The 25,000-nt window shown below is 46.7% G+C and overlaps 1 protein-coding gene across 1 annotated transcript in view; it reads right to left on the bottom strand.

The window, feature by feature from the left end:
• pcca (propionyl-CoA carboxylase subunit alpha) overlaps positions 1 to 25,000 on the bottom strand; it is a 71,396-nt gene that overhangs the window by 8,685 nt on the left and 37,711 nt on the right. The window contains exons 17-20 of the mRNA XM_055930296.1: positions 23,552 to 23,654; positions 17,350 to 17,502; positions 12,795 to 12,935; positions 9,999 to 10,076 (exon numbers count right to left, since the gene is read on the bottom strand). Of these exons, the coding sequence (XP_055786271.1) occupies positions 9,999 to 10,076; positions 12,795 to 12,935; positions 17,350 to 17,502; positions 23,552 to 23,654 (475 nt within the window). The remainder of the gene's footprint in view (positions 1 to 9,998; positions 10,077 to 12,794; positions 12,936 to 17,349; positions 17,503 to 23,551; positions 23,655 to 25,000) is intronic.

The raw sequence follows: 25,000 nt of genomic DNA, 5'->3' as shown, positions 1-25,000 counted from the left end.
CATAGTAGTGTGTGTAGTAGTGTAGTAGTGTGTGTGGTAATGTGTTGTAGAGTAGGTTAGTGTAATGGGGGTGTGTAGTAGTGTAGTAGTGTGTGTGGTAATGTGTTGTAGAGTAGGTTAGTGTAATGGGGGGGTGTAGTAACATAGTAGTGTGTGTAGTACTGTGTGTGGTAATGTGTTGTAGTGTAGGTTAGTGTAATAGGGGTGTGTAGTAACATAGTAGTGTGTGTAGTAGTGTAGTAGTGTGTGTGGTAATGTGTTGTATAGTAGGTTAGTGTAATGGGGGGGTGTAGTAACATAGTAGTGTGTGTAGTAGTGTAGTAGTGTGTGTAGTAGTGTAGTAGTGTGTGTAGTAGTGTAGTAGTGTGTGTAGTAGTGTAGTAGTGTGTGTAGTAACATAGTAGTGTGTGTAGTAGTGTAGTAGTGTGTGTGGTAATGTGTTGTAGAGTAGGTTAGTGTAACGGGGGTGTGTAGTAACATAGTAGTGTGTGTAGTAGTGTAGTAGTGTGTGTGGTAATGTGTTGTAGAGTAGGTTAGTGTAATGGGGGTGTGTAGTAACATAGTAGTGTGTGTAGTAGTGTAGTAGTGTGTGTGGTAATGTGTTGTAGAGTAGGTTAGTGTAATGGGGGTGTGTAGTAACATAGTAGTGTGTGTAGTAGTGTAGTAGTGTGTGTAGTAGTGTAGTAGTGTGTGTAGTAGTGTAGTAGTGTGTGTAGTAATGTGTTGTAGTGTAGGTTAGTGTAATGGGGGTGTGTAGTAACATAGTAGTGTGTGTAGTAACATAGTAGTGTGTGTAGTAGTGTAGTAGTGTGTGTGGTAATGTGTTGTAGTGTAGGTTAGTGTAATGGGGGTGTGTAGTAACATAGTAGTTTGTGTAGTAGTGTGTGTAGTAGTGTGTGTGGTAATGTGTTGTAGTGTAGGTTAGTGTAATGGGGGGGTGTAGTAACATAGTAGTGTGTGTAGTAACATAGTAGTGTGTGTAGTAGTGTAGTAGTGTGTGTGGTAATGTGTTGTAGTGTAGGTTAGTGTAACGGGGGGGTGTAGTAACATAGTAGTGTGTGTAGTAGTGTGTGTAGTAGCATAGTAGTGTGTGTAGTAGCGTAGTAGTGTGTGTAGTAGTGTGTGTAGTAGTGTGTTGTAGTGTAGGTTAGTGTAGTAGTGTGTGTAGTAGTGTAGTAGTGTGTGTGGTAATGTGTTGTAGTGTAGGTTAGTGTAATGGGGGTGTGTAGTAGTGTAGTAGTGTGTGTAGTAGTGTAGTAGTGTGTGTGGTAATGTGTTGTAGTATAGGTTAGTGTAATGGGGGTGTGTAGTAACATAGTAGTGTGTGTAGTAACATAGTAGTGTGTGTAGTAGTGTAGTAGTGTGTGTAGTAATGTGTTGTAGTGTAGGTTAGTGTAATGGGGGTGTGTAGTAACATAGTAGTGTGTGTAGTAGTGTAGTAGTGTGTGTAGTAACATAGTAGTGTGTGTGGTAATGTGTTGTAGTCTAGGTTAGTGTAATAGGGGTGTGTAGTAACATAGTAGTGTGTGTAGTAGTGTAGTAGTGTGTGTGGTAATGTGTTGTAGTCTAGGTTAGTGTAATAGGGGTGTGTAGTAACATAGTAGTGTGTGTAGTAGTGTAGTAGTGTGTGTGGTAATGTGTTGTAGTCTAGGTTAGTGTAATGGGGGGGTGTAGTAACATAGTAGTGTGTGTAGTAGTGTAGTAGTGTGTGTAGTAGCATAGTAGTGTGTGTAGTAGCGTAGTAGTGTGTGTAGTAGTGTAGTAGTGTGTGTATTAGTGTGTTGTAGTGTAGGTTAGTGTAGTAGTGTGTGTAGTAGTGTAGTAGTGTGTGTGGTAATGTGTTGTAGTGTAGGTTAGTGTAATGGGGGTGTGTAGTAGTGTAGTAGTGTGTGAAGTAGTGTAGTAGTGTGTGTGGTAATGTGTTGTAGTCTAGGTTAGTGTAAAGGGGGTGTGTAGTAACATAGTAGTGTGTGTAGTAACATAGTAGTGTGTGTAGTAGTGTAGTAGTGTGTGTGGTAATGTGTTGTAGTGTAGGTTAGTGTAATGGGGGTGTGTAGTAACATAGTAGTGTGTGTAGTAGTGTAGTAGTGTGTGTGGTAATGTGTTGTAGTCTAGGTTAGTGTAATGGGGGTGTGTAGTAACATAGTAGTGTGTGTAGTAACATAGTAGTGTGTGTAGTAGTGTAGTAGTGTGTGTGGTAATGTGTTGTAGTCTAGGTTAGTGTAATGGGGGTGTGTAGTAACATAGTAGTGTGTGTAGTAGTGTAGTAGTGTGTGTGGTAATGTGTTGTAGTGTAGGTTAGTGTAATGGGGGTGTGTAGTAACATAGTAGTGTGTGTAGTAACATAGTAGTGTGTGTAGTAGTGTAGTAGTGTGTGTGGTAATGTGTTGTAGAGTAGGTTAGTGTAATGGGGGTGTGTAGTAACATAGTAGTGTGTGTAGTAACATAGTAGTGTGTGTAGTAGTGTAGTAGTGTGTGTGGTAATGTGTTGTAGAGTAGGTTAGTGTAATGGGGGTGTGTAGTAACATAGTAGTGTGTGTAGTAGTGTAGTAGTGTGTGTGGTAATGTGTTGTAGAGTAGGTTAGTGTAATGGGGGTGTGTAGTAACATAGTAGTGTGTGTAGTAGTGTAGTAGTGTGTGTAGTAGCATAGTAGTGTGTGTAGTAACATAGTAGTGTGTGTAGTAGTGTAGTAGTGTGTGTGGTAATGTGTTGTAGTCTAGGTTAGTGTAATGGGGGTGTGTAGTAGTGTAGTAGTGTGTGTGGTAATGTGTTGTAGTCTAGGTTAGTGTAATGGGGGTGTGTAGTAACATAGTAGTGTGTGTAGTGTAGTAGTGTGTGTAGTAACATAGTAGTGTGTGTGGTAATGTGTTGTAGTCTAGGTTAGTGTAATAGGGGTGTGTAGTAACATAGTAGTGTGTGTAGTAGTGTAGTAGTGTGTGTGGTAATGTGTTGTAGAGTAGGTTAGTGTAATGGGGGTGTGTAGTAGTGTAGTAGTGTGTGTGGTAATGTGTTGTAGAGTAGGTTAGTGTAATGGGGGGGTGTAGTAACATAGTAGTGTGTGTAGTACTGTGTGTGGTAATGTGTTGTAGTGTAGGTTAGTGTAATAGGGGTGTGTAGTAACATAGTAGTGTGTGTAGTAGTGTAGTAGTGTGTGTGGTAATGTGTTGTATAGTAGGTTAGTGTAATGGGGGGGTGTAGTAACATAGTAGTGTGTGTAGTAGTGTAGTAGTGTGTGTAGTAGTGTAGTAGTGTGTGTAGTAGTGTAGTAGTGTGTGTAGTAGTGTAGTAGTGTGTGTAGTAACATAGTAGTGTGTGTAGTAGTGTAGTAGTGTGTGTGGTAATGTGTTGTAGAGTAGGTTAGTGTAACGGGGGTGTGTAGTAACATAGTAGTGTGTGTAGTAGTGTAGTAGTGTGTGTGGTAATGTGTTGTAGAGTAGGTTAGTGTAATGGGGGTGTGTAGTAACATAGTAGTGTGTGTAGTAGTGTAGTAGTGTGTGTGGTAATGTGTTGTAGAGTAGGTTAGTGTAATGGGGGTGTGTAGTAACATAGTAGTGTGTGTAGTAGTGTAGTAGTGTGTGTAGTAGTGTAGTAGTGTGTGTAGTAGTGTAGTAGTGTGTGTAGTAATGTGTTGTAGTGTAGGTTAGTGTAATGGGGGTGTGTAGTAACATAGTAGTGTGTGTAGTAACATAGTAGTGTGTGTAGTAGTGTAGTAGTGTGTGTGGTAATGTGTTGTAGTGTAGGTTAGTGTAATGGGGGTGTGTAGTAACATAGTAGTTTGTGTAGTAGTGTGTGTAGTAGTGTGTGTGGTAATGTGTTGTAGTGTAGGTTAGTGTAATGGGGGGGTGTAGTAACATAGTAGTGTGTGTAGTAACATAGTAGTGTGTGTAGTAGTGTAGTAGTGTGTGTGGTAATGTGTTGTAGTGTAGGTTAGTGTAACGGGGGGGTGTAGTAACATAGTAGTGTGTGTAGTAGTGTGTGTAGTAGCATAGTAGTGTGTGTAGTAGCGTAGTAGTGTGTGTAGTAGTGTGTGTAGTAGTGTGTTGTAGTGTAGGTTAGTGTAGTAGTGTGTGTAGTAGTGTAGTAGTGTGTGTGGTAATGTGTTGTAGTGTAGGTTAGTGTAATGGGGGTGTGTAGTAGTGTAGTAGTGTGTGTAGTAGTGTAGTAGTGTGTGTGGTAATGTGTTGTAGTATAGGTTAGTGTAATGGGGGTGTGTAGTAACATAGTAGTGTGTGTAGTAACATAGTAGTGTGTGTAGTAGTGTAGTAGTGTGTGTAGTAATGTGTTGTAGTGTAGGTTAGTGTAATGGGGGTGTGTAGTAACATAGTAGTGTGTGTAGTAGTGTAGTAGTAACATAGTAGTGTGTGTGGTAATGTGTTGTAGTCTAGGTTAGTGTAATAGGGGTGTGTAGTAACATAGTAGTGTGTGTAGTAGTGTAGTAGTGTGTGTGGTAATGTGTTGTAGTCTAGGTTAGTGTAATAGGGGTGTGTAGTAACATAGTAGTGTGTGTAGTAGTGTAGTAGTGTGTGTGGTAATGTGTTGTAGTCTAGGTTAGTGTAATGGGGGGGTGTTGTAACATAGTAGTGTGTGTAGTAGTGTAGTAGTGTGTGTAGTAGCATAGTAGTGTGTGTAGTAGCGTAGTAGTGTGTGTAGTAGTGTAGTAGTGTGTGTAGTAGTGTGTTGTAGTGTAGGTTAGTGTAGTAGTGTGTGTAGTAGTGTAGTAGTGTGTGTGGTAATGTGTTGTAGTGTAGGTTAGTGTAATGGGGGTGTGTAGTAGTGTAGTAGTGTGTGAAGTAGTGTAGTAGTGTGTGTGGTAATGTGTTGTAGTCTAGGTTAGTGTAATGGGGGTGTGTAGTAACATAGTAGTGTGTGTAGTAACATAGTAGTGTGTGTAGTAGTGTAGTAATGTGTGTAGTAATGTGTTGTAGTGTAGGTTAGTGTAATGGGGGTGTGTAGTAACATAGTAGTGTGTGTAGTAGTGTAGTAGTGTGTGTAGTAACATAGTAGTGTGTGTGGTAATGTGTTGTAGTCTAGGTTAGTGTAATAGGGGTGTGTAGTAACATAGTAGTGTGTGTAGTAGTGTAGTAGTGTGTGTGGTAATGTGTTGTAGTCTAGGTTAGTGTAATAGGGGTGTGTAGTAACATAGTAGTGTGTGTAGTAGTGTAGTAGTGTGTGTGGTAATGTGTTGTAGTCTAGGTTAGTGTAATGGGGGGGGTGTAGTAACATAGTAGTGTGTGTAGTAGTGTAGTAGTGTGTGTGGTAATGTGTTGTAGAGTAGGTTAGTGTAATGGGGGTGTGTAGTAACATAGTAGTGTGTGTAGTAGTGTAGTAGTGTGTGTGGTAATGTGTTGTAGTCTAGGTTAGTGTAATGGGGGTGTGTAGTAGTGTAGTAGTGTGTGTGGTAATGTGTTGTAGAGTAGGTTAGTGTAATGGGGGTGTGTAGTAGTGTAGTAGTGTGTGTGGTAATGTGTTGTAGAGTAGGTTAGTGTAATGGGGGGGTGTAGTAACATAGTAGTGTGTGTAGTAGTGTAGTAGTGTGTGTGGTAATGTGTTGTAGAGTAGGTTAGTGTAATGGGGGGGTGTAGTAACATAGTAGTGTGTGTAGTAGTGTAGTAGTGTGTGTAGTAGTGTAGTAGTGTGTGTAGTAGTGTAGTAGTGTGTGTAGTAGTGTAGTAGTGTGTGTAGTAACATAGTAGTGTGTGTAGTAGTGTAGTAGTGTGTGTGGTAATGTGTTGTAGAGTAGGTTAGTGTAACGGGGGTGTGTAGTAACATAGTAGTGTGTGTAGTAGTGTAGTAGTGTGTGTGGTAATGTGTTGTAGAGTAGGTTAGTGTAATGGGGGTGTGTAGTAACATAGTAGTGTGTGTAGTAGTGTAGTAGTGTGTGTGGTAATGTGTTGTAGAGTAGGTTAGTGTAATGGGGGTGTGTAGTAACATAGTAGTGTGTGTAGTAGTGTAGTAGTGTGTGTAGTAGTGTAGTAGTGTGTGTAGTAGTGTAGTAGTGTGTGTAGTAACGTGTTGTAGTGTAGGTTAGTGTAATGGGGGTGTGTAGTAACATAGTAGTGTGTGTAGTAGTGTAGTAGTGTGTGTGGTAATGTGTTGTAGTCTAGGTTAGTGTAATGGGGGTGTGTAGTAACATAGTAGTGTGTGTAGTAGTGTAGTAGTGTGTGTAGTAACATAGTAGTGTGTGTGGTAATGTGTTGTAGTCTAGGTTAGTGTAATAGGGGTGTGTAGTAACATAGTAGTGTGTGTAGTAGTGTAGTAGTGTGTGTGGTAATGTGTTGTAGTCTAGGTTAGTGTAATGGGGGTGTGTAGTAACATAGTAGTGTGTGTAGTAGTGTAGTAGTGTGTGTGGTAATGTGTTGTAGAGTAGGTTAGTGTAATGGGGGTGTGTAGTAACATAGTAGTGTGTGTAGTAGTGTAGTAGTGTGTGTGGTAATGTGTTGTAGAGTAGGTTAGTGTAATGGGGGTGTGTAGTAACATAGTAGTGTGTGTAGTAGTGTAGTAGTGTGTGTGGTAATGTGTTGTAGAGTAGGTTAGTGTAATGGGGGTGTGTAGTAACATAGTAGTGTGTGTAGTAGTGTAGTAGTGTGTGTAGTAGCATAGTAGTGTGTGTAGTAACATAGTAGTGTGTGTATTAGTGTAGTAGTGTGTGTGGTAATGTGTTGTAGTCTAGGTTAGTGTAATGGGGGTGTGTAGTAGTGTAGTAGTGTGTGTGGTAATGTGTTGTAGTCTAGGTTAGTGTAATGGGGGTGTGTAGTAACATAGTAGTGTGTGTAGTAGTGTAGTAGTGTGTGTGGTAATGTGTTGTAGAGTAGGTTAGTGTAATGGGGGTGTGTAGTAGTGTAGTAGTGTGTGTGGTAATGTGTTGTAGAGTAGGTTAGTGTAATGGGGGGGTGTAGTAACATAGTAGTGTGTGTAGTACTGTGTGTGGTAATGTGTTGTAGTGTAGGTTAGTGTAATAGGGGTGTGTAGTAACATAGTAGTGTGTGTAGTAGTGTAGTAGTGTGTGTGGTAATGTGTTGTAGAGTAGGTTAGTGTAATGGGGGTGTGTAGTAGTGTAGTAGTGTGTGTGGTAATGTGTTGTAGAGTAGGTTAGTGTAATGGGGGGGTGTAGTAACATAGTAGTGTGTGTAGTACTGTGTGTGGTAATGTGTTGTAGTGTAGGTTAGTGTAATAGGGGTGTGTAGTAACATAGTAGTGTGTGTAGTAGTGTAGTAGTGTGTGTGGTAATGTGTTGTATAGTAGGTTAGTGTAATGGGGGGGTGTAGTAACATAGTAGTGTGTGTAGTAGTGTAGTAGTGTGTGTAGTAGTGTAGTAGTGTGTGTAGTAGTGTAGTAGTGTGTGTAGTAGTGTAGTAGTGTGTGTAGTAACATAGTAGTGTGTGTAGTAGTGTAGTAGTGTGTGTGGTAATGTGTTGTAGAGTAGGTTAGTGTAACGGGGGTGTGTAGTAACATAGTAGTGTGTGTAGTAGTGTAGTAGTGTGTGTGGTAATGTGTTGTAGAGTAGGTTAGTGTAATGGGGGTGTGTAGTAACATAGTAGTGTGTGTAGTAGTGTAGTAGTGTGTGTGGTAATGTGTTGTAGAGTAGGTTAGTGTAATGGGGGTGTGTAGTAACATAGTAGTGTGTGTAGTAGTGTAGTAGTGTGTGTAGTAGTGTAGTAGTGTGGGTAGTAGTGTAGTAGTGTGTGTAGTAATGTGTTGTAGTGTAGGTTAGTGTAATGGGGGTGTGTAGTAACATAGTAGTGTGTGTAGTAACATAGTAGTGTGTGTAGTAGTGTAGTAGTGTGTGTGGTAATGTGTTGTAGTGTAGGTTAGTGTAATGGGGGTGTGTAGTAACATAGTAGTTTGTGTAGTAGTGTGTGTAGTAGTGTGTGTGGTAATGTGTTGTAGTGTAGGTTAGTGTAATGGGGGGGTGTAGTAACATAGTAGTGTGTGTAGTAACATAGTAGTGTGTGTAGTAGTGTAGTAGTGTGTGTGGTAATGTGTTGTAGTGTAGGTTAGTGTAACGGGGGGGTGTAGTAACATAGTAGTGTGTGTAGTAGTGTGTGTAGTAGCATAGTAGTGTGTGTAGTAGCGTAGTAGTGTGTGTAGTAGTGTGTTGTAGTGTAGGTTAGTGTAGTAGTGTGTGTAGTAGTGTAGTAGTGTGTGTGGTAATGTGTTGTAGTGTAGGTTAGTGTAATGGGGGTGTGTAGTAGTGTAGTAGTGTGTGTAGTAGTGTAGTAGTGTGTGTGGTAATGTGTTGTAGTATAGGTTAGTGTAATGGGGGTGTGTAGTAACATAGTAGTGTGTGTAGTAACATAGTAGTGTGTGTAGTAGTGTAGTAGTGTGTGTAGTAATGTGTTGTAGTGTAGGTTAGTGTAATGGGGGTGTGTAGTAACATAGTAGTGTGTGTAGTAGTGTAGTAGTGTGTGTAGTAACATAGTAGTGTGTGTGGTAATGTGTTGTAGTCTAGGTTAGTGTAATAGGGGTGTGTAGTAACATAGTAGTGTGTGTAGTAGTGTAGTAGTGTGTGTGGTAATGTGTTGTAGTCTAGGTTAGTGTAATAGGGGTGTGTAGTAACATAGTAGTGTGTGTAGTAGTGTAGTAGTGTGTGTGGTAATGTGTTGTAGTCTAGGTTAGTGTAATGGGGGGGTGTAGTAACATAGTAGTGTGTGTAGTAGTGTAGTAGTGTGTGTAGTAGCATAGTAGTGTGTGTAGTAGCGTAGTAGTGTGTGTAGTAGTGTAGTAGTGTGTGTAGTAGTGTGTTGTAGTGTAGGTTAGTGTAGTAGTGTGTGTAGTAGTGTAGTAGTGTGTGTGGTAATGTGTTGTAGTGTAGGTTAGTGTAATGGGGGTGTGTAGTAGTGTAGTAGTGTGTGAAGTAGTGTAGTAGTGTGTGTGGTAATGTGTTGTAGTCTAGGTTAGTGTAATGGGGGTGTGTAGTAACATAGTAGTGTGTGTAGTAACATAGTAGTGTGTGTAGTAGTGTAGTAATGTGTGTAGTAATGTGTTGTAGTGTAGGTTAGTGTAATGGGGGTGTGTAGTAACATAGTAGTGTGTGTAGTGTAGTAGTGTGTGTAGTAACATAGTAGTGTGTGTGGTAATGTGTTGTAGTCTAGGTTAGTGTAATAGGGGTGTGTAGTAACATAGTAGTGTGTGTAGTAGTGTAGTAGTGTGTGTGGTAATGTGTTGTAGTCTAGGTTAGTGTAATAGGGGTGTGTAGTAACATAGTAGTGTGTGTAGTAGTGTAGTAGTGTGTGTGGTAATGTGTTGTAGTCTAGGTTAGTGTAATGGGGGGGGTGTAGTAACATAGTAGTGTGTGTAGTAGTGTAGTAGTGTGTGTGGTAATGTGTTGTAGAGTAGGTTAGTGTAATGGGGGTGTGTAGTAACATAGTAGTGTGTGTAGTAGTGTAGTAGTGTGTGTGGTAATGTGTTGTAGTCTAGGTTAGTGTAATGGGGGTGTGTAGTAGTGTAGTAGTGTGTGTGGTAATGTGTTGTAGAGTAGGTTAGTGTAATGGGGGTGTGTAGTAGTGTAGTAGTGTGTGTGGTAATGTGTTGTAGAGTAGGTTAGTGTAATGGGGGGGTGTAGTAACATAGTAGTGTGTGTAGTAGTGTAGTAGTGTGTGTGGTAATGTGTTGTAGAGTAGGTTAGTGTAATGGGGGGGTGTAGTAACATAGTAGTGTGTGTAGTAGTGTAGTAGTGTGTGTAGTAGTGTAGTAGTGTGTGTAGTAGTGTAGTAGTGTGTGTAGTAGTGTAGTAGTGTGTGTAGTAACATAGTAGTGTGTGTAGTAGTGTAGTAGTGTGTGTGGTAATGTGTTGTAGTCTAGGTTAGTGTAATGGGGGTGTGTAGTAACATAGTAGTGTGTGTAGTAGTGTAGTAGTGTGTGTGGTAATGTGTTGTAGTCTAGGTTAGTGTAATGGGGGTGTGTAGTAACATAGTAGTGTGTGTAGTAGTGTAGTAGTGTGTGTGGTAATGTGTTGTAGTCTAGGTTAGTGTAATGGGGGTGTGTTCATTGGCCTGACCTTGGCAGCTTTAACAGCAATCAAACTGTTCTGCATCTTCATGGCCTCGATCACACAGATCTCCTGGCCTTCAGCCACCTGGGGAACAACAACACATCACTACTACACACAATGATGTAGCGTCTATAGCAGGCATGACTCACTCCACACAGACAGACAGACAGACAGACGTATGCATTGACACACTCCAGACAGACAGACAGACAGACAGACAGACAGACAGACAGACGTATGCATTGACACACTCCAGACAGACAGACAGACAGACAGACAGACAGACAGACAGACAGACAGACAGACAGACAGACGTATGCATTGACACACTCCAGACAGACAGACAGACAGACAGACAGACAGACAGACAGACAGACGTATGCATTGACACACTCCAGACAGACAGACACAGACAGACACAGACAGACAGACAGACAGACAGACAGACAGACTTATGCATTGACACACTCCAGACAGACAGACAGACAGACAGACAGACAGACAGACAGACAGACAGACAGACAGACAGACAGACAGGCAGGCAGACAGGCAGACAGGCAGACAGGCAGATGCATTGACCCACGACAGACAGACAGACAGACAGACGTATGCATTAACTGGTGCCAGACGCCACATGCAATATTGATAAACCAGCATTCCATCTCCATCATTGAGTGCTAATTTACAAGGTTAAATCATTGATGGATGAGGTGGCGAAACTACTGTCCAGCAACAACATGTATGTAACATCTAATGTCTAGCAACAACATGTATGTAACATGTAACATCTAATATCCAGCAACAACATGTATGTAACATCTAATATCCAGCAACAACATGTATGTAACATCTAATGTCTAGCAACAAGTATGTGTTTAATATGTAACATGTCCTTACCACATTATCTCCAGGCTTGACAAACACAGCCACCACAGATCCAGGCATGATGCTACTGCTCTGTTCAGGATGCTACAGCTCTGTTCAGGATGCTCTACGTACCAGGCATGATGCTACTGCTCTGTTCAGGATGCTCTACGTACCAGGCATGATGCTACTGCTCTGTTCAGGATGCTCTACGTACCAGGCATGACGCTACTGCTCTGTTCAGGATACTCTACGTACCAGGCATGATGCTACTGCTCTGTTCAGGATGCTATACGTACCAGGCATGATGCTACTGCTCTGTTCAGGATGCTCTACGTACCAGGCATGATGCTACTGCTCTGTTCAGGATGCTCTACGTACCAGGCATGATGCTACTGCTCTGTTCAGGATGCTCTATGTACCAGGCATGATGCTACTGCTCTGTTCAGGATACTCTACGTACCAGGCATGATGCTACTGCTCTGTTCAGGATGCTCTACGTACCAGGCATGATGCTACTGCTCTGTTCAGGATGCTCTACGTACCAGGCATGACGCTACTGCTCTGTTCAGGATGCTCTACGTACCAGGCATGACGCTACAGCTCTGTTCAGGATGCTACTGCTCTGTTCAGGATGCTCTACGTACCAGGCATGATGCTACTGCTCTGTCAGGATGCTCTACGTACCAGGCATGACGCTACTGCTCTGTTCAGGATGCTACTGCTCTGTTCAGGATGCTCTACGTACCAGGCATGATGCTACTGCTCTGTTCAGGATGCTACTGCTCTGTTCAGGATGCTCTACGTACCAGGCATGACGCTACAGCTCTGTTCAGGATGCTCTACGTACCAGGCATGATGCTACTGCTCTGTTCAGGATGCTACTGCTCTGATCAGGATGCTACTGCTCTGTTCTGGATGCTCTACGTACCAGGCATGATGCTACTGCTCTGTTCATGATGCTACTACTCTGTTCAGGATGCTACTGCTCTGTTCAGGATGCTCTCCGTACCAGGCATGACGCTACTGCTCTGTTCAGGATGCTACAGCTCTGTTCAGGATGCTACTGCTCTGTTCAGGATGCTCTCCGTACCAGGCATGATACTACTGCTCTGTTCAGGATGCTCTCCGTACCAGGCATGATGCTACTGCTCTGTTCAGGATGCTCTCCGTACCAGGCATGATGCTACTGCTCTGTTCAGGATGCTCTCCGTACCAGGCATGACGCTACTGCTCTGTTCAGGATGCTCTACGTACCAGGCATGACGCTACTGCTCTGTTCAGGATGCTCTACGTACCAGGCATGATGCTACTGCTCTGTTCAGGATGCTCTACGTACCAGGCATGATGCTACTGCTCTGTTCAGGATGCTCTACGTACCAGGCATGACGCTACTGCTCTGTTCAGGATGCTCTCCGTACCAGGCATGACGCTACTGCTCTGTTCAGGATGCTCTACGTACCAGGCATGACGCTACTGCTCTGTTCAGGATGCTCTACGTACCAGGCATGATGCTACTGCTCTGTTCAGGATGCTCTACGTACCAGGCATGATGCTACTGCTCTGTTCAGGATGCTCTACGTACCAGGCATGACGCTACTGCTCTGTTCAGGATGCTCTACGTACCAGGCATGACGCTACTGCTCTGTTCAGGATGCTACTGCTCTGTTCAGGATGCTCTACGTACCAGACATGATGCTACTGCTCTGTTCAGGATACTCTATGTACCAGGCATGACGCTACTGCTCTGTTCAGGATGCTCTACGTACCAGGCATGACGCTACTGCTCTGTTCATGATGCTACTGCTCTGTTCATGATGCTACTGCTCTGTTCAGGATGCTCTACGTACCCGGCATGATATTACTGCTCTGTTCAGGATGCTCTACGTACCAGTGTCTCGGATCTATGTGAATTCTATGTAACATGTACGTTCTTACCACGTCTCCAGGTTTGACAGACACGGCGACCACGGAGCCAGGCATGGGAGAGCGCAGGATGCTGCTGGTGTCTTCTGGAACCTTCTCAGGCATGTGAGCGCTCAGCGTGGATACCAGCTGACTGAGAACACGCACCTTAAACTGAACACACGAGAGGCAGAGTTCGGGGGTCAATTCACAGTTATCAAGTTATCAATTCATTACATATACAAGCCCACAAAGTAGGCCCATGTTGTAAAACTAATGAAAGAAAAATAAAAGATGAACAACACTCCACACTCATTATTCTGAACCTCCTATTCTGTTGATGCTGTTCTCCTTGGGTCCACCGGGAGGCAGCACCCAACATCATTCGTGTTGATCTATATCCCTGTCCCTGGCTTAGTGAATCAATACTACTGCTACTACTGCATTACTGCCAGTGGGTTCATTCATCAGGCTATTTCATGCCAATCCTTTAATTAGCTCATTAGGCTAATTTATGTCTTACACATAGCTAGCACCGAGTGGCTGATTCGAGTTTCTCCCTCGTTAAGAGTTGAAACGTCATGAAGCAGCAGGCCTAATAAATATAACAGCCAACGGTCGCTTGGCGCCGGGCAACGAGGTGAGACCTTAGAGTGAGGTGAGGGGGGAGGGAGAGGTACAATACATATTTGCTGGTAGATATCTGTTGTGTGGTGCAATTCAATGAGCAGCTGGATACTGAAGTTTGATAATAACTTGATAACAAAATACTTTCCTAACTCAGTCCTTTTATACAGAACAAAAATATAAAGCACAACATGTAAAGTGTTGGTCCCATGTTTCATAAGCTGAAATAAAAGACCCTAGAACTGTTTCCAGAGTGTTCATTTCTCTACCATAAGCCGCCTCCAACGTCATTTTTGAGAATTTGTCAGTACATTCTACATTGAGTGCATACATTTCCATTTGTTTTTTTCTCCATACTGATTCCCCCGTGGGAATTGAACCCACAACCCTGGCGTTGCAACATGCTCTACCAACTGAGCCACATGGGACACAGCAGTACGTCCAACCTGCCTCACAACCGCAGACCACGTGTAACCACGCCAGTCCAGGACCTCCACATCCGGCTTCTTCACCTGCGAGATCATCTGAGAGCAGCCACCCGGACAGCTGATGAAACTGTGAGATCATCTGAGAGCAGCCACCCGGACAGCTGATGAAACTGTGGGTTTGGAACAACCCAAGACTTTCTGCTCAAACTGTCAGAAACCGTCTCAGGGAAGCTCATCTGTGTGTTCGTCATCCTCACCAGGGTCTAGACCTGACTGCAGTTTGGTGTCTTCACTGACTTCAGTGGGTTAAACGCTCACCTTCGATGACCACTGGCACGCTGGATGAATCCCGGTTTCAACTGTACCGGGCAGATGACAGACAGTGTGTTTGGCGTGGTGTGGGTGAGCAGTTTGCTGAACATTGTGAACAGAGAGCTCCATGGTGGTGGTGGTGGGGTTATGGTATGGGCAGGTTTAAGCTACAGACAAAGAACACAAGTGCATTTTATCGATGGCAATTTGAATGATACCGTCAGGAGACCCTGAGACCCATTGACCTGCCATTCATCCACCACCATTACCTCATGTTTCAACATGATAATGCACACTCCATGTCGCAAGGATCTGGACACAATTCCTGGAAGCTGAAAATGTCCCAGCATTGTCCTGGTTTAACACTGGTCTAGGCTAGGGGGGAGAGCATTGTCCTGGCTTAACACTGGTCTAGGCTAGGGGGGGAGCATTGTCCTGGCTTAACACTGGTCTAGGCTAGGGGGGGAGCATTGTCCTGGCTTAACACTGGTCCAGGCTAGGGGGGGGGGGGGGAGCATTGTCCTGGCTTAACACTGGTCCAGGCTAGGGGGGGGAGCATTGTCCTGGCTTAACACTGGTCTAGGCTAGGGGGGGGGGAGCATTGTCCTGGCTTAACACTGGTCTAGGCTAGGGGGAGCATTGTCCAGACTTAACACTGGTCTATGCTAGGGGGGAGCATTGTCCTGGCTTAACACTGGTCTAGACTAGGTGGGGGGGCATTGTCCTGGCTTAACACTGGTCTATGCTAGGGGGAGCATTGTCCTGGCTTAACACTGGTCTAGGCTATGGGGGCTTTATCCTGGCTTAACACTGGTCTAGACTAGGGAGGGGGGGGGCAATGTCCAGGCTTAACACTGGTCTAGGCTAGGGGGGGCATTGTCCTGGCTTAACACTGGTCTAGGCTAGGGGGGCATTGCCCAGGCTTAACACTGGTCTAGGCTAGGGGGGGCATTGTCCTGGCTTAACACTGGTCTATGCTGGGGGGGCAATGTCCAGGCTTAACACTGGTCTAGGCTGGGGGGGGGGGGGGGCAATGTCCAGGCTTAACACTGGTCTAGGCTAGGGGAAGCATTGTCCTGGTTGACTTGGCAGGTCCCAGTAACACTACTAGTAGCTGGTCCCAGTCACTGACCTGTATATGAAGGTTACAGTACAATAACATTAGGAAGCCACCCACCATGTTAATGACCTCATGCATCCTGGTTTGTTTGTTTACCTTCCTCGCGCCCCTGGTACCCTGCCCTGCCATGGCCGCATAAGACTGTATTTAGCACACACACACACACACACACACACACACACACACACACACACGACAGGTCATCCTATTCACACCACCATCATAGTGACTAAAATAACCCCTGGCCGGGATACCCCCAAAGGATAACCCCAAAGGATAACCCGAAACAAACAGTCATTGATTCCCAAGGTCGACAATCCCTTGTTGGAAAACCAGGAGCGGGGAGGGAAAACCAAGCTGGACTCGTAAATCAGGGCTGTAATCCGGAGCGTCAGGAGTGTGGGGAATGGGAGCGTTGGGATGGCCTGGGGAAATGCAGGCTTCGACAGGATTTCTTCCCAGGAAACAACAGTAACTAACGGCCCTCATATTACCCCTGCTGACTGTCACCCCAGTTCAGATAGAGGTCAACCAACCAGGTTAACTAGGTGTTGTTCTGTAACCAGCTGTACTAAAGGTCTCAACTCCAGTCTGTTAACTAGGTGTTGTTCTGTAACCAGCTGTACTAAAGGTCTCTTCAACTCCAGCCTGTTAACTAGGTGTTGTTCTGTAACCAGCTGTACTAAAGGTCTCTTCAACTCCAGTCTTAACTAGGTGTTGTTCTGTAACCAGCTGTACTAAAGGTCTCTTCAACTCCAGCCTGTTAACTAGGTGTTGTTCTGTAACCAGGGCAACAGTAGACCTACTTCTGGTTTATTTTCTAGCTGGTTATTGATGTTATTGAACCCTGTACTACAGGCTCCATGTCCCCAGCTAGACTAGAACATACCCAGGATGAGCTAGACTAGAACATACCCAGGATGAGCTAGACTAGAACATACCCAGGATGAGCTAGACTAGAACATACCCAGGATGAGCTAGACTAGAACATACCCAGGATGAGCTAGACTAGAACATACCCAGGATGAGCTAGACAAGAACATACCCAGGATGAGCTAGACAAGAACATACCCAGGATGAGCTAGACTAGAACATACCCAGGATGAGCTAGACTAGAACATACCCAGGATGAGCTAGACTAGAACATACCCAGGATGAGCTAGACTAGAACATACCCAGGATGAACTAGACTAGAACATACCCAGGATGAACTAGACTAGAACATACCCAGGATGAGCTAGACAAGAACATACCCAGGATGAGCTAGACTAGAACATACCCAGGATGAGCTAGAGAAGAACATACCCAGGATGAGCTAGACTAGAACATACCCAGGATGAGCTAGACTAGAACATACCCAGGATGAGCTAGACTAGAACATACCCAGGATGAGCTAGACTAGAACATACCCAGGATGAGTGAGAGATAAGGGATACAGGGGTCTTCCATGTCCTCAGGAGAGGAAGCCTTGAAGCAGCTCAGCAGGGGTGTCTCCTACACCCCTACACAAAGACAGAGTCCTCCAGCTGACGCAGCAGGGGACAGGACAGAGGTACTTACTGAGCCACTCATCAACCTCCTCCCAACCCCCCATGACCTATCAGCCCCCCACGGCCCAGCCCCAGGTCCCTAAAGGAGGAAAGGGAAGTGATGTCACCCCGTGACAAGTTCCTGTGGAGTCTGCGTTCAAAGCCCCCCCCCAGGGTGTGAGCAGCACAGAGCTGTTTATAGCTGGCTCCCTTCAAAGCCTCTGATACATAACGGATGGTCTTCTCTTCCTGACATTCTGTGTCGTGTGGGGGTCTGGGGGCTCTGGGGGTATTGGGGTCTGGGGGTCTGGGGGCTCTGGGGGTCTGGGGGCTCTGGGGGTCTGGGGGCTCTGGGGGTCTGGGGGTCTGGGGGCTCTGGGGGTCTGGGGGCTCTGGGGGTCTGGGGGTCTGGGACTAGGCTGGATGGGGATGTGTAGGTGGGGAACTGACGACGACTTGGCTCGACAGATAAGAGGAATGTTACTAAATGTGTGTACATACACGAAAACATACACCCGACCACTAAGACACAAGATTCATACATTGACCAGAATGAAGGAGAGGTGACTCACCTGTGTGCCCAGGTACTGTAGAGTGATGTCTCCTCCTGCGTCTCTAGACAGACACTGTAGAACCCTGGGGGTTCTGTTGATGGTGACAGGCAGCAGAGCTGAGGCCAGGTTCCACTCTCCACAAACCTCCACCTTAACTCCATCCACCTCCACCTGCCAGGGGGGTCAGAGGAACAGTCATTTCATTACTACACTCTACTTATTTTTCTGATACAAGCCATTTGCGTCCCATGTGGAGAGACTGCAGTTTGATATGCTGGAAGAGACAGCCTGCAGCCTGACAGCAGGAGGAGCAGCTATGTTGAACCACTTCAATAACAGCATCAAAGATAGTACTGTTGGGCAGAGGAAAGACCCAGTATTCACTACTAGAGAACCAGGGAAAGACCCAGTATCCACTACTAGAGGACCAGGGAAAGACCCAGTATCCACTACTAGAGGACCAGGGAAAGACCCAGTATTCACTACTAGAGGACCAGGGAAAGACCCAGTATCCACTACTAGAGGACCAGGGAAAGACCCAGTATTCACTACTAGAGGACCAGGGAAAGACCCAGTATCCACTACTAGAGGACCAGGGAAAGACCCAGTATTCACTACTAGAGGACCAGGGAAAGACCCAGTATCCACTACTAGAGGACCAGGGAAAGACCCAGTATTCACTACTAGAGGACCAGGGAAAGACCCAGTATCCACTACTAGAGGAGAGGACCAGGGAAAGACCCAGTATCCACTACTAGAGGACCAGGGAAAGACCCCGTATTCACTACTAGAGAACCAGGGAAAGACCCAGTATCCACTACTAGAGGACCAGGGAAAGACCCAGTATCCACTACTAGAGGACCAGGGAAAGACCCAGTATCCACTACTAGAGGAGAGGACCAGGGAAAGACCCAGTATCCACTACTAGAGGAGAGGACCAGGGAAAGACCCAGTATCCACTACTAGAGAACCAGGGAAAGACCCAGTATCCACTACTAGAGGAGAGGACCAGGGAAAGACCCAGTATCCACTACTAGAGGAGAGGACCAGGGAAAGACCCAGTATCCACTACTAGAGAACCAGGGAAAGACCCAGTATCCACTACTAGAGGAGAGGACCAGGGAAAGACCCAGTATCCACTACTAGAGGAGAGGACCAGGGAAAGACCCAGTATCCACTACTAGAGGAGAGGACCAGGGAAAGACCCAGTATCCACTACTAGAGGACCAGGGAAAGACCCAGTATTCACTACTAGAGGACCAGGGAAAGACCCAGTATTCACTACTAGAGGACCAGGGAAAGACCCAGTATCCACTACTAGAGGACCAGGGAAAGACCCAGTATTCACTACTAGAGGACCAGGGAAAGACCCAGTATCCACTACTAGAGGACCAGGGAAAGACTCAGTATCCACTACTAGAGGACCAGGGAAATGCCCAGTATCCACTACTAGAGGACCAGGGAAAAACCCAGTATCCACTACTAGAGAGGGGAGGACCAGGGAAAGACCCAGTATCCACTACTAGAGGACCAGGGAAAGACCCAGTATCCACTACTAGAGGACCAGGGAAAGACCCAGTATTCACTACTAGAGGACCAGGGAAAGACCCAGTATCCACTACTAGAGGACCAGGGAAAGACCCAGTATCCACTACTAGAGGACCAGGGAAAGACCCAGTATTCACTACTAGAGGACCAGGGAAAGACCCAGTATCCACTACTAGAGGACCAGGGAAAGACTCAGTATCCACTACTAGAGGACCAGGGAAAGACCCAGTATCCACTACTAGAGGACCAGGGAAATGACCAGTATCCACTGTTAGAGGACCAGGGAAAGACCCAGTATCCACTACTAGAGGACCAGGGAAAGACCCAGTATCCACTACTAGAGGGGAGGACCAGGGAAAGACCCAGTATCCACTACTAGAGGACCAGGGAAAGACCCAGTATCCACTACTAGAGGACCAGGGAAAGACCCAGTATCCACTACTAGGGGAGAGGACCAGGGAAAGACCCAGTATCCACTACTAGGGGAGAGGACCAGGGAAAGACCCAGTATCCACTACTAGGGGAGAGGACCAGGGAAAGACCCAGTATCCACTACTAGAGGACCAGGGAAAGACCCAGTATCCACTACTAGAGGACCAGGGAAAGACCCAGTATCCACTACTAGAGGACCAGGGAAATGCCCAGTATCCACTACTAGAGAACCAGGGAAAGACCCAGTATCCACTACTAGAGGACCAGGGAAAGACCCAGTATCCACTACTAGAGGACCAGGGAAAGACCCAGTATCCACTACTAGAGAGGGGAGGACCAGGGAAAGGCCCAGTATCCACTACTAGAGAGGGGAAGACCAGGGAAAGACCCAGTATCCACTACTAGAGAGGGGAGGACCAGGGAAAGACCCAGTATCCACTACTAGGGGAGAGGACCAGGGAAAGACCCAGTATCCACTACTAGGGGAGAGGACCAGGGAAAGACCCAGTATCCACTACTAGAGGACCAGGGAAAGACCCAGTATCCACTGCTAGAGGACCAGGGAAAGACCCAGTATCCACTACTAGAGGACCAGGGAAAGACCCAGTATCCACTGCTAGAGGACCAGGGAAAGACCACAGTATCCACTACTAGAGGAGAGGATCAGGGAAAGACCCAGTATCCACTACTAGAGGACCAGGGAAAGACCCAGTATCCACTACTAGAGGACCAGGGAAAGACCCAGTATCCACTGCTAGAGGACCAGGGAAAGACCCAGTATCCACTACTAGAGGACCAGGGAAAGACCCAGTATCCACTACTAGAGGACCAGGGAAAGACCCAGTATCCACTACTAGAGGACCAGGGAAAGACCCCGTATTCACTACTAGAGGACCAGGGAAAGACCCAGTATCCACTACTAGAGGAGAGGACCAGGGAAAGACCCAGTATCCACTACTAGAGGACCAGGGAAAGACCCAGTATCCACTACTAGAGGACCAGGGAAAGACCCAGTATCCACTACTAGAGGAGAGGACCAGGGAAAGACCCAGTATCCACTACTAGAGGACCAGGGAAAGACCCAGTATCCACTACTAGGGGAGAGGACCAGGGAAAGACCCAGTATCCACTACTAGGGGAGAGGACCAGGGAAAGACCCAGTATCCACTACTAGAGGAGAGGACCAGGGAAAGACCCAGTATCCACTACTAGAGGAGAGGACCAGGGAAAGACCCAGTATCCACTACTAGAGGAGAGGACCAGGGAAAGACCCAGTATCCACTACTAGAGGACCAGGGAAAGACCCAGTATCCACTGCTAGAGGACCAGGGAAAGACCACAGTATCCACTACTAGAGGACCAGGGAAAGACCCAGTATCCACTACTAGAGGAGAGGACCAGGGAAAGACCCAGTATCCACTACTAGAGGACCAGGGAAAGACCCAGTATCCACTACTAGAGGACCAGGGAAAGGACCCAGTATCCAGCACCAGTCGTTCCTCTCCTGGGGGGTACTGTTAGCTTGATGTGTGGTTCAGTGGTTCTGGGTGACCAGGAGAGGCTGATTAGGAGCAGATGTTATCATGGTCCAAGGAAAACAGCCCACCAGGACCAGGGACTGCAGGTGTCTAAACACCCAGCCACCGAGTGATGTCTGTCGGCCAGGACAACCCCGCCTCCCCCCACCACCTGGACCTCAGCTCCATTCAAGCGCCCTCACAGAGAGAAGGGCCTACTGCCTTCATTCACTTTACCAAACCACAGGGATACATAGTGGGGTCCCAAATGATAGGACACCATTGATAAAGGATTAGCAAAAATGACTGTATAAAACAAATAACTCAAATACTGAGCTATATTGTATGCTCAAATAAAATGGGAAAAGCACATTATTTCAAAAATGTTGTTTTGTTTATTAACAAGTATTTGTTTCTCTCTAAAGGTAGGGGTCAAGATTATTGACACCTCTGTTTTCGATACTTCACCTTTCAAGGATAACAGTAATGAGCCTTTTTCTAAAATGTTTTCTGAGTTGGTCAACACATTGGGAGGGATCTTGGACCGTTCCTCCACACAGAATCCATACAGATCTTTGACATCCTTCGTCTGGGCTTATCATCTGCCCTCTTCAACTCAAACCACAGGTTTTCAACGGGTTTCAGGTCCGGAGACTTAGGTTATTTTCTGCTTATGAATTCTCCTTTCGACACCAAACCCACCAGTGGTGGGCGTGGCCAAAGAGCTTTATGTTCTTGTCATGTGACCAAAGCACCGGTTCCAATCCAAGTGCCAACGTCGTTCAGCAAACTGCAGCTGTTCACACATGTTGTATGACGTGTAAATAGAGCTGTTGGTCCAGGCACAGCAGCGGTGGGTTTGGAGTCGAAATGAGAATGTATGATCAGAAAGAACCCCCTTCCTACTGTACAACATGGTGGTGGATCGGTGATGTTACGGGGCTGTTTCCACTGGTCCTGGGGCCCTTACAACATGGTGGTGGATCGGTGATGTTATGGGGCTGTTTCCACTGGTCCTGGGGCCCTTACAACATGGTGGTGGATCGGTGATGTTATGGGGCTGTTTCCACTGGTCCTGGGGCCCTTACAACATGGTGGTGGATCGGTGATGTTACGGGGCTGTTTCCACTGGTCCTGGGGCCCTTACAACATGGTGGTGGATCGGTGATGTTACGGGGCTGTTTCCACTGGTCCTGGGGCCCTTACAACATGGTGGTGGATCGGTGATGTTACGGGGCTGTTTCCACTGGTCCTGGGGCCCTTACAACATGGTGGTGGATCGGTGATGTTACGGGGCTGTTTCCACTGGTCCTGGGGCCCTTACAACATGGTGGTGGATCGGTGATGTTACGGGGCTGTTTCCACTGGTCCTGGGGCCCTTACAACATGGTGGTGGATCAGTGATGTTATGGGGCTGTTTCCACTGGTCCCGGGGCCCTTACAACATGGTGGTGGATCGGTGATGTTACGGGGCTGTTTCCACTGGTCCTGGGGCCCTTACAACATGGTGGTGGATCGGTGATGTTACGGGGCTGTTTCCACTGGTCCTGGGGCCCTTACAACATGGTGGTGGATCGGTGATGTTACGGGGCTGTTTCCACTGGTCCTGGGGCCCTTACAACATGGTGGTGGATCGGTGATGTTACGGGGCTGTTTCCACTGGTCCTGGGGCCCTTACAACATGGTGGTGGATTGGTGATGTTATGGGGCTATTTCCACTGGTCCTGGGGCCCTTACAACATGGTGGTGGATCAGTGATGTTACGGGGCTGTTTCCACTGGTCCTGGGGCCCTTACAACATGGTGGTGGATCGGTGATGTTATGGGGCTGTTTCCACTGGTCCTGGGGCCCTTACAACATGGTGGTGGATCGGTGATGTTATGGGGCTGTTTCCACTGGTCCTGGGGCCCTTACAACATGGTGGTGGATCGGTGATGTTATGGGGCTGTTTCCACTGGTCCTGGGGCCCTTACAACATGGTGGTGGATCGGTGATGTTATGGGGCTGTTTCCACTGGTCCTGGGGCCCTTACAACATGGTGGTGGATCCGTGATGTTATGGGGCTGTTTCGTTCTGTTATCCTTGCAAGGTGAAGACTTGAAATGTATTAAAAACAGGGTTGTCAATCATATTGATCCCTACCTTTGAGAGAAACAAAAAATAACTTGTTAAACAAAAATGTATTTCTGAGTAATTGTATTAGTATAAAATAAAATAATCTCCCCTTTTTGTTGCATAAAATAGATCTCAGTATATAAATGATTTACCTTAAGAGTTTTTTGCTCATCTTTATCAAGGGTGTCAATAATTTCAGACCCCACTGTGTGTGTGTGTGTGTCTGTGTGTCTGTGTGTCTGTGTGTCTGTGTGTGTCTGTGTGTGTCTGTGTGTGTCTGTCTGTGTGTCTGTCTGTGTGTCTGTCTGTGTGTCTGTCTGTGTGTCTGTGTGTCTGTGTGTCTGTGTGTCTGTGTGTCTGTGTGTCTGTGTGTCTGTGTGTCTGTGTGTCTGTGTGTCTGTGTGTCTGTGTGTCTGTGTGTCTGTGTGTGTGTGTGTGTGTGTGTGTGTGTGTCTGTGTCTGTGTCTGTGTCTGTGTCTGTGTCTGTGTCTGTGTGTGTGTCTGTGTGTGTGTCTGTGTGTGTGTGTGTGTGTGTGTGTGTGTGTGTGTGTGTGTGTGTGTGTGTGTGTGTGTGTGTGTGTGTGTGTGTGTGTGTGTGCGTCGCTCACAGTGAACGTGGATCCAGAGCGTGACACAGCGACCGCGTGACTTCCCTTCTCCAACTCCACACACAGCTCCCACTGCCGCCGCTCCTGGGGGGTGGTGGACACCCTGAAACACACACACCTTTCCCATTAGTATCAGTCTCAGAGAGCTACTCCCTGAGGGTCAGAGGAAGCTGAATAAACAGAGTCCACTGACTGACAGCTGCTCCCTCTCTCTCCCGACACCAGAGACCAGTCTGCTGGTCTATGACAAAGCTGAACCAAGGAGATCATAGCCAGGTGACCTCTCAGACAACCTTCCTAATAGAACTTTCATTAAGAAAGACACTGGAAATGAGCATGGTATAAATTTACATAATCAACAGCTCCAACACATACAAGTTTAGCTTTTGAACCAGAAATTCAAGCGATTAAATGTTTATAAAATGTTGATGGCTAACTATAGTGTTGAGTGTTTAATGATGATGCTCCCTGGATAATCCACTGTAGAAGGATCTGTCTGGTTTATCTGAGAGAGAGGAAGGGGAGAGGGAGGGAGGAGACAGGAGGGGTGAAGGAAGAGAGAGGAGGAGTGAGAGGAGAGAGGAGTGGGAGGGAGGGAGGAGACAGGAGGGGTGAGGGAGTAGAGAGGAGGAGTGAGAGGAGAGAGGAGGGGGAGGGAGGAGGAATGAGAGGAGAGAGGAGTGGGAGGGAGGGAGGAGACAGGAGGGGTGAGGGAGGAGAGAGGAGGAGTGAGAGGAGAGAGGAGTGGGAGGGAGGGAGGAGACAGGAGGGGTGAGGGAGGAGAGAGGAGGAGAGAGAGGAGAGAGGAGGGGGAAGGAGGGAGGAGACAGGAGGGGTGGAGGAGAGAGGAGGGGGAGGGAGGGAGGAGACATGAGGGGTGAGGGAAGAGAGAGGAGTGAGAGGAGAGAGGAGGGCGAGGGAGGGAGGAGACAGGAGGGGTGAAGGAGGAGAGAGGAGGAGTGAGAGGAGAGAGGAGGAGTGAGAGGAGGGGGAGGGAGGGAGGAGACAGGAGGGGTGAAGGAGGAGAGAGGAGGAGTGAGAGGAGAGAGGAGGGCGAGGGAGGGAGGAGACAGGAGGGGTGAGGGAGGAGAGAGGAGGAGTGAGAGGAGAGAGGAGGGGGAGGGTGGGAGGAGACATGAGGGGTGAGGGAGGAGGAGTGAGAGGAGAGAGGAGGGAGTCAGGGAGGGAGGGAGGCCTCTACCACTGACTGCAACTACAAAGACCGACCCCCGGCGGTTCATGAACAACGAAAGGAAACGATCCGAAAAAGAAAGAAGAAAATGTGGCCAGATGTTTAGACAGATGGCAGGGCTGACAGAGAGAATCAAGTCTAACAGTTTGACCAGCAGAATGCTACGCCACGCTAGGATACAGCTCTGTTAACTGGTGACATATTGCAGAACTGAGCCGGTGCTACAAACAATGGAACATGTAAAACACTGGTTTAAA

Source organism: Salvelinus fontinalis, chromosome 7 (assembly GCF_029448725.1).
Source record: "Salvelinus fontinalis isolate EN_2023a chromosome 7, ASM2944872v1, whole genome shotgun sequence".
Classification (NCBI taxonomy): Eukaryota; Metazoa; Chordata; class Actinopteri; order Salmoniformes; family Salmonidae; genus Salvelinus; species Salvelinus fontinalis.
This window is presented reverse-complemented; position numbering and strand designations above follow the sequence as displayed.